This window comes from Thamnophis sirtalis, unplaced genomic scaffold (assembly GCF_051295495.1).
Source record: "Thamnophis sirtalis isolate CommonGarterSnake01/CBP01778 unplaced genomic scaffold, rThaSir2_p1.2 scaffold_14, whole genome shotgun sequence".
NCBI lineage: Eukaryota > Metazoa > Chordata > Lepidosauria > Squamata > Natricidae > Thamnophis > Thamnophis sirtalis.
The window spans coordinates 13,277,615-13,290,273 of record NW_028261394.1 but is presented as its reverse complement, the minus strand read 5'-3'; the positions used below and the strand labels follow the sequence as shown (position 1 = coordinate 13,290,273).

General features: G+C 45.9%; 2 protein-coding genes across 2 annotated transcripts in view; both read right to left on the bottom strand.

Annotated features, from left to right (window-relative positions):
- Positions 1–9,063, bottom strand: part of CCDC78 (coiled-coil domain containing 78) — a 28,476-nt gene extending 19,413 nt beyond the window's left edge. The window contains exons 1-5 of the mRNA XM_087728764.1: positions 8,622–9,063; positions 6,286–6,417; positions 4,580–4,666; positions 3,189–3,368; positions 1,719–1,895 (exon numbers count right to left, since the gene is read on the bottom strand). Coding sequence (XP_087584890.1) covers positions 1,719–1,895; positions 3,189–3,368; positions 4,580–4,666; positions 6,286–6,417; positions 8,622–8,693 — 648 coding nt within the window. The 5' untranslated portion in view covers positions 8,694–9,063. The remainder of the gene's footprint in view (positions 1–1,718; positions 1,896–3,188; positions 3,369–4,579; positions 4,667–6,285; positions 6,418–8,621) is intronic.
- Positions 9,064–10,504: 1,441 nt separating this feature from the next.
- On the bottom strand, positions 10,505–12,147 carry PERCC1 (proline and glutamate rich with coiled coil 1). The gene has a single exon (XM_087728743.1). It carries the CDS (start codon positions 12,081–12,083, stop codon positions 11,256–11,258), a length of 828 nt encoding a protein of 275 aa, XP_087584869.1. The 5' UTR covers positions 12,084–12,147; the 3' UTR covers positions 10,505–11,255.
- Between the last annotated feature and the right edge of the window lie 512 nt (positions 12,148–12,659).

The following is a 12,659-nucleotide window of genomic DNA, read 5'->3' as shown; positions in this document are numbered from 1 at the left end:
GTCCAACCCCTTGCTTGATCAGGAAACCTTATACCAGGGATGGCTAACCTTTTCCCCATCGTGTGCCAAAAGTGGGGAGAGCACGGGGGGCCAAGCATGCGCATGCCCTCTCCCCGCCCATGCCCTCCACACCACGCATCCATGGGTAACCACACTCCCTGTGGATGAACACACGCCCCCTCCCTGCACATGTGCGTGCGCCCCCCTCCCCCACACTTTGGGCACGCGATGGCACAGTGGATCCATTTTTTGCCCTCTCTAGGTTCCAGAGTCTTTCTAGGAGCCTGGGGAGAACGAAAACGGCCTCCCTCCTTCCCCCACAGGCCTTCCAAAGGTCGGAAATGGAAGCCCCCTGAAGCCTCCGGAGGGAGAAAAACGGTCCTATGGGCAACCTGGAAGTTCAAGAATGGACTTCCAGTTTGCACATTGGGTTATTTTTTGCCCTCCGGAGGGCAAAAAACAGCCAAAAATGAAGGCCAAAATCAGCTGTCCAACAGGTGCTTGTGTGCTGGAGCTCACACGTCGCATGCCCTAAGAAATGGTCGTGACCCGTCAAAACCGCGCTCGACTAAGCCGCATCCAATTAAACCGCGTCGCTGACGTCATCAACAGGGCAACAACAGCCAGCGCGGAGAAAGAAGGGCGCTTTAAATAGCGCTTTGAAAGCAAGCCGATTCAACTTAAGGTAAGGGTTAGGTTTAGGGTTAGCTTTAGGGTTAGGTTAAGGGTTAGGGTTAGGTTTAGGGTTAGGTTAAGTGTTAGGGTTAGGTTTAGGGTTAGGTTAACGGTTAGGATTAGGTTTAGGGTTAGATTAAAGGTTAGGTTTAGGGTTAGGTTTAGGGTTAGGTTTAGGGTTAGGTTTAGGGTTAGCTTTAGGGTTAGGTTAAGGGTTAGGTTTAGGGTTAGGTTTAGGATTAGGTTTAGGGGAGTTAGGTTTAGGTTTAGGTGTTAATTTTAGGTTTAGGGTTTACAGTGTGCTTCTGTCTCCACGCTGTTGTCGCCCTGTTGATGATGTCAGCGACGCGGTTTAGTCGGGCGCGGTTTAGTCGAGCATTTTAAGTACCAACTAGGAGACACAAATAAGATCGCCAAGAGACATAGCTCAACTAAGAGACATGCCTAAAAGTTGTCACTGAGAGACAACTAAGATCACAACTAAAATGTGAAGCCTCAGAGCATCTGAATGCCCTCGCCCCCAACATTTAAACCACGTTGGAAGGTTGAATCAACCTTGAGCAGGTCAGGATCGAACTCTTGGCAGTCGGCAGAGTTAGCCTACAATATTGCATTCTAACCACTGTGCTACCAGGAAGGGGAATGAGAAAGGGAATTAAGAGAGGAAGGAAGGAAGGAAGGAAGGAAGGAAGGAAGGAAGGAAGGAAGGAAGGAAGGAAGGAAGGAATACCAATAGCACTTAGACTTATATACCGCTTCACAGTGCTTTACAGCCCTCTCTAAGCAGTTTACAGAGTCAGGCTATTGGCCCCAGCATTCTGGGTCCTCATTTTACTGACCTCAGAAGGCTGAATCAACCTTCAGCCGGTCAGGATCTAACTCCAGGAGTGAGCTGTGAGTTAGCCCTGCAGTTCTGCATTCTAACCACTCTGAGCCGCCCAGAGTCCCAATGGGAGTGGGCGGCATACAAATTTCATTAAACTAAACTAAACTAAAAACTAAACACTGTGCCACCATGGCAGAGGCTCAAAGAATACCCATACCTTGACTTTGCGGGCAGAGAGGCGATGGACCAAGGTTCGCACCCGCTTCACTTCAGCAGACGGTTCTTCGGCTTCAGCCTGGGACTCTCTGTTCTTGGTTTGGAGCTGGTGTGGATCCTCCCGCTTGGACTTAACCAAGTTGAGTAACTCCCTGCTCAGTTCTTCATTCTTAGTGACCTAACAAATGAGAGAGTGGATGAATGCAGTGATCCCATCCGCTCATCCACATCTCTTGGAGATTTCACTGTTCCAATGTAAGATCATGTAGGACAGTGGTGGGATTCAAATAATTTAACAACCAGTCCTCTGCCTTAATGACCAGCTGGGTAGGCGTGGCTTGGTGGTCTTGTGACTGGGTGGGTGTGGCCAACTCAATGTCACTCAGGTCAATGGGAGCTTTGTCTTAGTTGTTACAATGGTAATAAGGGTTAATTGGAGAGGCAGTTTCGGTAAGCAGGGCAATAAAGATTAGACTAGAAACAACACCAGAATGTTTCTTTCCTGCCTTCCTTACAGCATTAGCCCTGTACAGGGCGGGGCATAACCTTTTCCTAGGGGGTCACAGCAACACTTGTAATAACAACACAAATAATTCATACACCATTCGAAAGCCCATCAAAAACTGAGTTTATTGACACGATTTAATAGTCAGTATGACCACCATTAGCCCTTCGAACAGCATTAAAACGAGGTGGATAAGAACACAACAAATCTTCAAACAGTTCCGTTCGATTTTCCAGATTTTTCAACACAGTTTCCAAATTCATTCTCAAAGTTTCAACCGAATATCGATTTTGACCTTGCTCCTGAATCATCAGAGCTTCCACTTCATCCTTAATCCTTAATTATGGCCCCAATGTTCTCTGCCGGATTGAGATCTGGCGAATTTCCCGGCCAGACGTCATTGCCCCAAAATTCAACATTGTTTTCCTTTAACAATTGCTGAGTCGCATTTGCATTTCCGAATCGAATTTTCCAGCCATTCTTAAAGCAAATTTAACATTTAATAGCTCATTCAATTCAGTTTTTTATGGGCTTTAAAATGAGGTGTCGCGGAAGTTGTAAACTGCTGTCGATCTTGCTGTGACCCCCTAGGAAAAGGTTATGCCCCACCCTGTAAAGTGGGAAAAAGCAGAAGGAGATTTCTTCCAAGAACCGGTTCTCCAAACTGCTTAGAAAGTTACCAACCGGTTCTCCCAAATAGGTGTGAACCAGCTGAATCCCACCACTGATGTAGGACATGAATGCATGTCTGGGCCACAACCTGGAAGAGGGGGGCATGCATGTGCCGGAAAATGAACTTCCAGTTTCTGGCGTGCACATGTGCCAGTTAGTCTTCCAGATACTGGCAGGTATGCACGCACAATAATCAGCTGGCCAGCGCACATGCTCACACTTTCTTGGTTTTTAGAACCTGATAGTTGCCTAGCATCTGAAGCAGGTGAAGGATTACTCATGAGCTGTTCATACTGCCTGTTCGTTCTCCTTGTCCAATACAAGGTAGTTGCTCTTCAAAGCAAGGTACTCGTTCCCCAGCTCCTTGTGGTCCTTCTCCAAGGTGTGCAGGCGCTCCTGCAAAGCATCACGTTCTCCAGTGGTCCTCTCATCACGGAGCTCAATCTCCAGAATACGATTCTCCAAGTCCAAGACCTGGGAGAGTAAAAATCCAGAGAGACAAATGCAGGTCAAAAATAAGCCTGGATCAAGAATGGAGATAGGAAAGTAAGAACACATCTTAAACTCACACTTCCCGTGATGCAACTGTATCATGGAGGGCGAAATGTGTTTGTTAGGTAAGCTGCCCATTGGGAGAGCGAGTGCGTTCAGAGAAGCATTGTGAGAGTTGTGTTGGAGAACACACAAACCAACATACAGACACACTGCAGTTTAAATAGGCTTTTAATTCGTGGAAATAGAGGTATCAGAGTCCATCAAACAGTCCAAGTCATACATGGATAAGACAGTCAGTCATCAATGTCTTTCAGTTAAGGGATAATCCAAATACCATAGTCCATAAACATACAAACAATCCGGTACTCAAAGTTTGCTAGCAGTTGCAAAACTTACAATAGCTCACGGCACTTTCTAACAGCCAGCTTCCAAAACACTCAGATCAGATCAGCCCAGCATGTAACAAACACAGAGAGCTAACAGTCATTCTGGCTCCCTCTTATGGCCGATTGAGGAAAACAGCAACCAATCACATTTTACAGTATGATTTAAAGAAACAGGTATAACATTGTTACATGATTTATATATTGCCAACCCAACCATTAGATTAGATTCCTAACAGTGTTCAGGGCAGGGGTGGGCTGCTGGAGGTTTGCAGGGGTTTGGGAGAATCTCTAGCTAAGATTCTGTGCAACTCGGAGAACCCCAAATCCCACTCCTGGCTGGCCCCGCCCACCCCTCCCCTCCCAGGAGTCCCCACGTAGCCCGTTTTGGATGCAGATAAGTGCAGGGCACGCCTGGAGGTTTGGAGAGGGCAAAAACAGGCCTACTGGAAGTTTGGGGAGGCCCATTTCTGGCCTCCACAGGGCCTCCAGAGCCTGGGGAGGGGCGTTTTCACCCTCCCAGAGGCTCGAGGAAAGCCTCTGGAGCCCCAGGAGGGCAAAAATGCCCCACCCCTTCTATGGTACAGGAGGCTGACTAGGCCGCACCCACTATGGCCACGCCCACCCAGTAACCGGGCAGAGAACCCCTTGCTAAAATTTTTGAAGCCCACCCCTGGTTGAGTGGACATAGAAGTCAGCTGGGAAGGAGACCAAAAGTGACAGAAAGTATGGGGGCGGGAGGGAAGAGAAATTAAGTATCAGTTTATAAAGGTGCAATAATGAAGCTGCCTATGAAAGATGACCTACCAGATTCTTCAGTTCAAAGTTCTCCACTTCATTTTGTTCTCTTTTTTTATTAGTTTCGATCTGGAAATCGACAAAGTCTTTGGAAATCTATGGAAACAGATACATCAAGCTTACTTTGTACCCCTGAGGGGGGGGGGAAACAGCAAGAATTTGTCCCCTACATCTCCTTTTAATGACCCCATAATCCCTTGCATGGTGGAATCTGGGCAATTGAATGGAGCAGAGTGTTTACTGGCCGGATGCCCTTCCTGTCACCAATGGGGACTTTTGTTCAGCAGATATATTCTCATTGAGCCCAGAGAGAGAAATATCTGCCTCTACCTAGGATTGAACTCACAGTCTCCTGATTGCGAGTCGAGAGTCCACCTCTAGGCCACCGCACCTCTCAAATTCATCCCCTACATGCCCTCTTAAAACCAAAACTGGCGTTGTAGGTGGCCCTAGAAACCGTTGAATGTGACCTTCTGCATGAGGGACATTTTTAGTATTTCCACAGAAAATTGGCCACCCTTGCAGAGCTGATGTCTGGGCTTATTGAAGAGGCCAGGGTTGTGGTAGCAGTGAGGAGGTTGGGGAGGAGCATGGGCCAGTCCTGGAGACTGGGGAAGGCTCTGATGAGGGCGCTGTGTTGGAAGCAGAGATGGGGCCGAGGCCATCTGGCAGTGATCAGGTGCCTAAGGAGCTAGGCAGCAGTGAGGCAGAGGAACGGCTGGAGCCTCTTCCCAGTGTGCGCATGTGCAGAACTGCCAGAAGAAAAGAACAACTCAGAAATCAGGGTCGACTTGGGAGTAAAGTCACAGGTGGAAGGTGATTGCGTGACCCGTCAAAACCGCGGTCCACAAAAGCGCGATCGACGAAAGCGCGCATTTGACGTCATCACAGCGCGACGAAAAAAATTAAAAATTGAAATAAAAATAAAATTAAAGCAAGCCGATTCACATAAAGGTAAGGGTTAGGTTTAGGGTTAAGGTTAGGGTTAGGTTAAGGGTTAGGGTTAGGTTTAGAGCGTTAGGGTTACGTTTAGCGTTAGGTTAAGGGTTAGCGTTAGGTTTAGCGTTAGGTTAACGGTTAGGTTTAGGGTTAGATTTAGGGTTAGGTTAAGGGTTAGGTTTAGGGTTAGGTTTAGGGTTAGGTTTGGGGGGGTTAGGGTAAGGTTTTCGCTTTATTTTTACATTTTTCGATCACAGCGCGATGTTTTCGTCACGCTGTGATGACGTCAAATGCGTGCTTTCGTCGACCGCGATTTTGTCGTCCGCGGTTTTGTGGTGGAACCGGTGATTGGCCCTTCCCATAGGAAACAAAAGAGGAGCGAAAGGGGAGGGGGCTTTTGCAGGAAACAATTCTTTCGTTCAGTCATTAGATTCATTTCAGGAGTGTGAAGATCTGTCCGTGAATCTCCAAGACTCTGTGCCCAGTCTTTCCTTGCACAGCACTCTCATTTGGAAAATATTTACATGGCAACTTTCCAAGTTAGATAAGGTTTGTGGTCATAAATACTCCTTTGAAAGACTATTTGCCAGGCCTTTACTGAAGGTGAATGGGAGGAATTCACCTTCATTTAATCAAAGGGGTTTTGTCAGGACCAGGACTCTGCCTCCTGCTTTTTGGGGAAGCCTAGTTCAGAACGTCCATTGCCTCAATCCCAAGAGGAAAGGACAAAATGCTTATTGCAGGTCAACAGAGCAGCAAATTCATCCCCCTGTTACCTTGAGCTTCTCCTCTTCACTGCGAATCAGCCTGGAGGAAAGGTCCGCCTTGGAGATAGTCAATTGTCCCAGCCTCTCCTGCAATTCTCCCACCTTGCAGTAGAGCCTTTCATTTCGATCTTGCAGCTGAACCTGAGTGAGGAAAGAGGAAAATTCCATGCTCCTGCAAAAGACTTTAATTCTGACAAGGTGATACAATCAAGATCAAGGGAGGCACTAATACCACTCTATAAAGCCTTAGTAAGACCACACCTAGAATACTGCATCCAGTTTTGGTCACCACACTATAACAAAGATGTTGAGATTCTAGAAAGAGTGCAGAGAAGAGCAACCAGGATGATGAGGTGACGGGAGGCTAAAACATAGAAAGAACGGTTGCAGGAACTAGGCATGGCTCGTCTAGGGAAGAGAAGGACCAGGGGAGACATGATAGCAGTCTACTGCTATTGCTATTGCTATTCCAATATTTGAGGGGCTGCAACAGAGAGGAGAGGGGTCAAGCTATTCTCCAAAGCACCCGAAGGCCAGACAAGGAATAATGGATGGAAACTGACTAAGGAGAGGTTCAACCTAGAAATAAGGAGGAATTTCCTGACAGTGGGAGCAATCAACCCATGGAACAGAAGTTGCCTTCAGAAGTTGTGGGGGGCTTCCTCCCTGGAGGCTTTCAAGAAGAGACTGGACTGCCATCTGTCAGAAATGGCGTAGGTTTTCTTGCTTGGGCAGGGATTGAACTAGATCAGGGGTCTCCTACCTTGGCAACTTTAAGGCTTGTGGACTTCAATGCCCAGAGTTCCTCAGCCAATGAAGTTGGTTGAGGAATTCTGGGAGTTGAAGTCCAGAAGTCTTAAAGTTGCCAAGGTTGGAGATCCCCGGACTAGATGACCTACAAGGATCCTTCCAACTCTGTTAATCTCTAATTTGCAAACTTTCTGTGTAAAAAGTGTGCCTTAAAAAGCTTCCAAGATTTGGCACTTTTAAGTGAACTTCAGGTCCTGCATGGTTGTTGGTGAGGTCCCAGATCTGGCCAAAATTGCACTGAGAGATGGAGGAGGATGAGATCTTGAGAATTAGAATGCAATCTAAAAGTTGATGGATTTAAAGTGACAGCAAAAGGAGAGGAAGATGAAGGCAAAGTTAAAGGTGAAAATGCTATTCTTCCTTTCAGAATTGCAGATTTTTGAAGGATGCTAAAGGAGTGGCTAAGATGCTGATTTTATCAGTTGGAAAGGTCAGCAGTTCAAATCCCTAGCGCTGTGTAATGGAGTGAGCTCCGTTTCCCCTGTCTGGGGAAAACCAGATGGATTGGTCCAGGCCATCTCCAACACAACTGAACAGAAGAAAAATTTAAAGTCACAGGGGGTATCACAATAATACCATCGAGTGAATTTTCCTTCTCCTGGGTTTTGGGAAGGGATATCTTTGCTGTTTTTCCTCATAGGTATTTTTAAATTATATCATAACATATCAATGGTAAGTTGTGTGATGCACCCTGTATATTTCCTGCTTCACAGGGGCACCCAGCTGCCCTGCCAATTTTCAACCATTGTGCTGTGGAATTCAGGAGCTGGTTTGCAGGAACCCTAAGAAAATGGAGAAGTTTGAACATGGCAACTGGATTATCTCTGGTTTGGGATTAGGGAGAAAATATAGGCAGCTAGCGGTAGGTAGGTAGGTAGGTAGGTAGGTAGGTAGGTAGGTAGGTAGGTAGGTAGATAGATAGATATATAGATAGATAGATAGATAGATAGATAGATAGATAGATAGATAGATAGATAGATAGAGCAATAGCACTTAGACTTATATACTGCTTCACAGTGCTTTCCAGCCCTCTCTAAGCAGTTTACAGAGACACCCTCTTCCCCCCAACAATTTTGGGTCCTCATTTTACCCATCTCGGAAGGATGGAAGGCTGAGTCAACCTTGAGCCTGGTGAGATTTGAACTTGCCAAATTGCAGGATGGATGGAGGGATGGGTGGATGGATGGATGGATGGACGGACGGACGGACAGACAGACAGATGGACGGACAGACAGATGATAGATAAACAGACAGACAGATGATAGAAAGAAAGAAAGAAAGAAAGAAAGAAAGAAAGATAGATAGATAGATAGATAGATAGATAGATAGATAGATAGATAGATCGTTCTCCCCCCAAATGGTACAGAATTATTTTGAAGATTATAGATAGTTACAACAGCTGTTTGAAATGGAAGTTTAAAGGGATAAAACTCTTCTGGCTATTTCTGCTTCCTGGACTTTGGTTATTATAATACCAATATAACAGGACAGCAAAGCATTTATTTGAAACTCTTCAACTTTTTTCATCCACTTACATTTTCATTGGTGAGGCACTGAACTTGCTCACGGAAAGTGCTGAGGTCACTGTACTCAGGACCTTTGGCCATGGAGTCCTAGCAATGAGGATGAAGCTTTGCCTGCACGGAACAAAATCCAGGAATATTGTCTGAATGGCAAGGAAGGAAGTTTCCCCTTGTTCTGGCGGGTGAAGGCCGGGTTGCTATCAACTCCAGTTGCTAACAGGCGTGGCTCTCGGCTTCGTAGTAAGGTGTAGAGAGACGGGTGTGCCTTCCTCCACCAAAGAATGCAAACAGCTTAACAACTCCAATCAAACTTTCTGGAAGAAGGCTATCCAAAATAAAGATAAAATAAAAATAAAGATTGCCCCAGAAAAAGGCTGAAATGGGTTTACACACACACACCAGCATTGAGTTGGTGTGTCAGGTTTTCTTCTTTGGATCAAACCAGGGGTGAAATTCAGTAGGTTCTGACTGGTTCTGGCGAACTGGTAGCTGAAATTTTGAATAGTTCGGAGAACTGGCAAATATCACCTCTGGCTGGCCGCGCCCCCATCTATTCTCTGCCTCCCGAGTCCTAGCTGATTGGCTGTGGATTTTACAGTAACTTTCCCCCAGGAGTGGGGAGGGAATGGGGATTTTACAGTATTCTTCCCCTGCCACACCTGCCAAGCCACGCCCACCAAGCTACACCACACCCACAGAACCGGTAGTAAAAAAAAATTGAATCCCACCACTGGACCAAACCTTCAATTTTGAGAAATGTATTAGGGGCCACTCTAAAAAAAAAAAGCTAGATTGGCTGTTCGTTTAAAGCCACTTCGACAGAAATTTTGAAATGTTTTGGCAACGGTTAGTGGATGTTTTGTCTACCCCCCCTCCCCTCATTGTGATTCAGGCATTCCTTCTCAAACCAGCGGAGCTGAATTATCCCTTCGGGTGATTTTTTTTGACTCTGTTCTTCTAGTGAAAATTAAGTTGAAGCACCATATATTGCCTTGTGTTTTTCAGATTTGGGAACTTTGAGACGTGTGCACTTTAACTCCCAGAATTCCCCAACCATAAACTAAACTAAAAACCAGTTTAATGATGTGGTTAAGATGCCAGTACTTACTTACTCATTTACTTACTTACTTCCCTCCCCCACTCCCATAATTATTCGTACCTTCCTTCCTCCCTTCCTTCCTCCCTCTCATCATTATTAGTATTCTTCCTTCCTCCCACCTTCCTTCCCTCCCTTCCATCTTCCTTTCTTTTCTTCCTTTCCTCCCGTACATCTTCTTTTTTCTCTCCTTCCTTCCCTCCCTCCATCTCATTGTTATTAGTATTCTTCCTCCCTCCCTCCTTCCCTCCCTTCCATCTTCCTTTCTTTTCTTCCCTTCCTCCCTTACATCTTCTTTTTTCTCTCCTTCCTTCCTTCCCTCCCTCCATCTCATTGTTATTAGTATTCTTCCTCCCTCCCTCCTTCCCTCCCTTCCATCTTCCTTTCTTTTCTTCCCTTCCTCCCTTACATCTTCTTTTTTCTCTCCTTCCTTTCTTCCCTCCCTTCATCTTATTGTTATTAGTATTCTTCCTCCCTCCTTCCCTCCCTTCCATCTTCCTTTCTTTTCTTTCCTTCTTCCCTTAATCTCTCTTCTTTTTTCTCTCCTCCCTCCCTCCTTCATTTTCTCAAGCAAAGAGACAGCTTTGCTTAGAAGACAAATGACTTCGTTCCTCTTGAAGTTTGTTTTCAAATATTTTTCTCCCAACCAGACATTTCCTTCTTCATGATCCCCTTTGGACTACAAAATCCCACAATCTTTTCTTCATAATTGCAGTTGCTCCCTGGGCTAAAGAATTCATTTTGTTTCTGGTTATTGAGGACAAAAATGGATTGATACCTTCTGATTTCTGGATTTCTTTTTTTAATCAACAGGAAGAGGCCAAACAGTGAGGTTTATTTTAACCGATTCATTTTCATTTCACTTTTATTTTCAGACCCCTTATATTAACCCTTTCAGTTTTCTTTGACCCTTCAACAATCATAAGGTTTTGTTCCAGATCTACTTATTCCTCCAACATGGTGCTACAAACCTTTGAATAGTATTAACTACCTGATAGCCTGGCGTTGCCAGGTATTATTTATTTATAGGGGGGAAATGTCCGGAACAAACACAATTTCTAATGTTGGATTTTCCCCCTTACCAGAGGGAGCCTCCTTGTTGAGTGCGGGGAAGCCATTACCATAGCAACTCCACTGTACTGTACAGCAGAAGCCATTTAACGGCAGTACAGTAGAACCCATTTCAAGGCACAACAGGCTATATCTTAATAGAACATACACCCCAAGAGTTATTAGGGGTGTCTTACCCCCACAGTGTTTTTTCTCCAGAGTCATCTGTGTACCAAGTTGGGTTGAAATTGTGCGAGGCATTCCAGAGTTATACGAAACGCGCACACACACACACACACACACACACACACACACACACTGCTAGTCATAGATTCCCAACCCCTCGTTGCTTCCTTTGGGGGGGGGAAATACTGGAGGAGATCAACATTTATCTGAATATGCCTTTAGAAATGTACACATTGAACCGATGAGAGAAAAGAAGGCAGACAGTGGGAAAATAAAGTCTGCCACCCCTCCTTTGGTTCCTTCAAGTCCACTTCTCAGTGTCCATCACCGGTGACCTCACCAAGTTGCTCTCGGCTAGCATTCAGCTCCTCCTGGCCAGATTCAGAAGTCCAATTGGCCAGTAGATCACTAAAATCGGGAGGGTTGCCATGGGGGGTGCCTATGGGGCTGAGCATCGGCTCCCTCCAGAAGGACGGAGGTAGCTTCCTGCTCTGCATGGGGGTGACATGCGCAAATTTCCTCTCCAGCCTCAACAATGTCTTCTTATCGGGCGAGAGATGCCGTTGAAGGCACCTACAAAAACCATACTCAAAAAGTTCAGCCAGGGGCCCCAGCTTTTCGTCTTTCCCACACAGGGATCTCCAGAGCTGCTCAAAAGTCTTGTGGGTGTCAGAAAGATCTTCCTCATTCTCAGTCTCCCCATGCTGAGAAATCCTGATCAGGTCTGTGTAGGACATCACTCGTCCTGGTGAGGAGTAGAAGTCCTCGTAAGAGTTGCAGCTGCTTTCCTCCACCCCTTCCTCCTCCTCCTGCTCTTTGTTCTTCTTGCCAAAATACCTCTGGATGTCGTTACTGATACGCTCAGCGAATTTGAGGAGCTGCGCGGTCTTTTTCGTGTTATTGACGCCAAGGTTGACCTCCACAGCGGCATCTTCGTGCGCAGAGCTCACGAGATCTTCTTCTAGTTCCATCTCCTCCCTCACTTCCTCTTCTGCCTCATCTTCCTCTTCCTCTTCGGTGTCTTCTTCCCCAGATAAATACTGGAAACTCATCTCCTGGCCAGCTATGGAGGTCAGAAATGGATGCTGGAACTCTGTGGGTAGCCTGAATTTGCTTAGAGTTTGTATCACCCCAGCTGCCATCTTTTCCCTCTTTGCTGTTCAAACTTTCCGGATCGAACGAACACCGAGAAAAAAGTAGAGGAGTCGGCTGCTGGAAAACAAAGACACAGTGAGACCAGCTCCTATCAACATTGTCACCATCTCAGAGACCGAGATGGCGCCACCAAGAATGAAAAAGAAAGTTGTTTGGCTTGTAACAGAGGTGGGTTCCTACCAGTTCGCACCTATTCAGTAGAACCGGTTCATCAAATCTACCGAACTGGTGAGAAGAGGTTCCACCAGTGGACCCGGAAAGCAGGCCACACCTACAGAAGAGGTTCCAAATTTTTTTGAAACCTACTACTGGTCCTTGGATATGATTATTCTACACTATCATGCTCCTATTTATAAAACTCAGTGCCTCTGTGAAAGATAAGGATGGCTACTGCGTTTGTGGTGCAATCAGAACATTGCGTGCGTTGAAGTTGTTTTAACACAAACCAAAGATGCCTTTTCAAAAACACAAGTTTACATCATATTCTTATGCATGCCAGTGCTGTGTGTGAGGTAATTTAAGGTGGTTCTGACAAGTGTCGTCGGCATCTTCATATCCGGTCA

What these genes read in the sequence shown, in the direction of transcription:
- PERCC1 (XM_087728743.1), bottom strand. Translation starts at nt 12,083, where the DNA reads ATGGCAGCTGGGGTGATACAAACTCTAAGCAAATTCAGGCTACCCACA.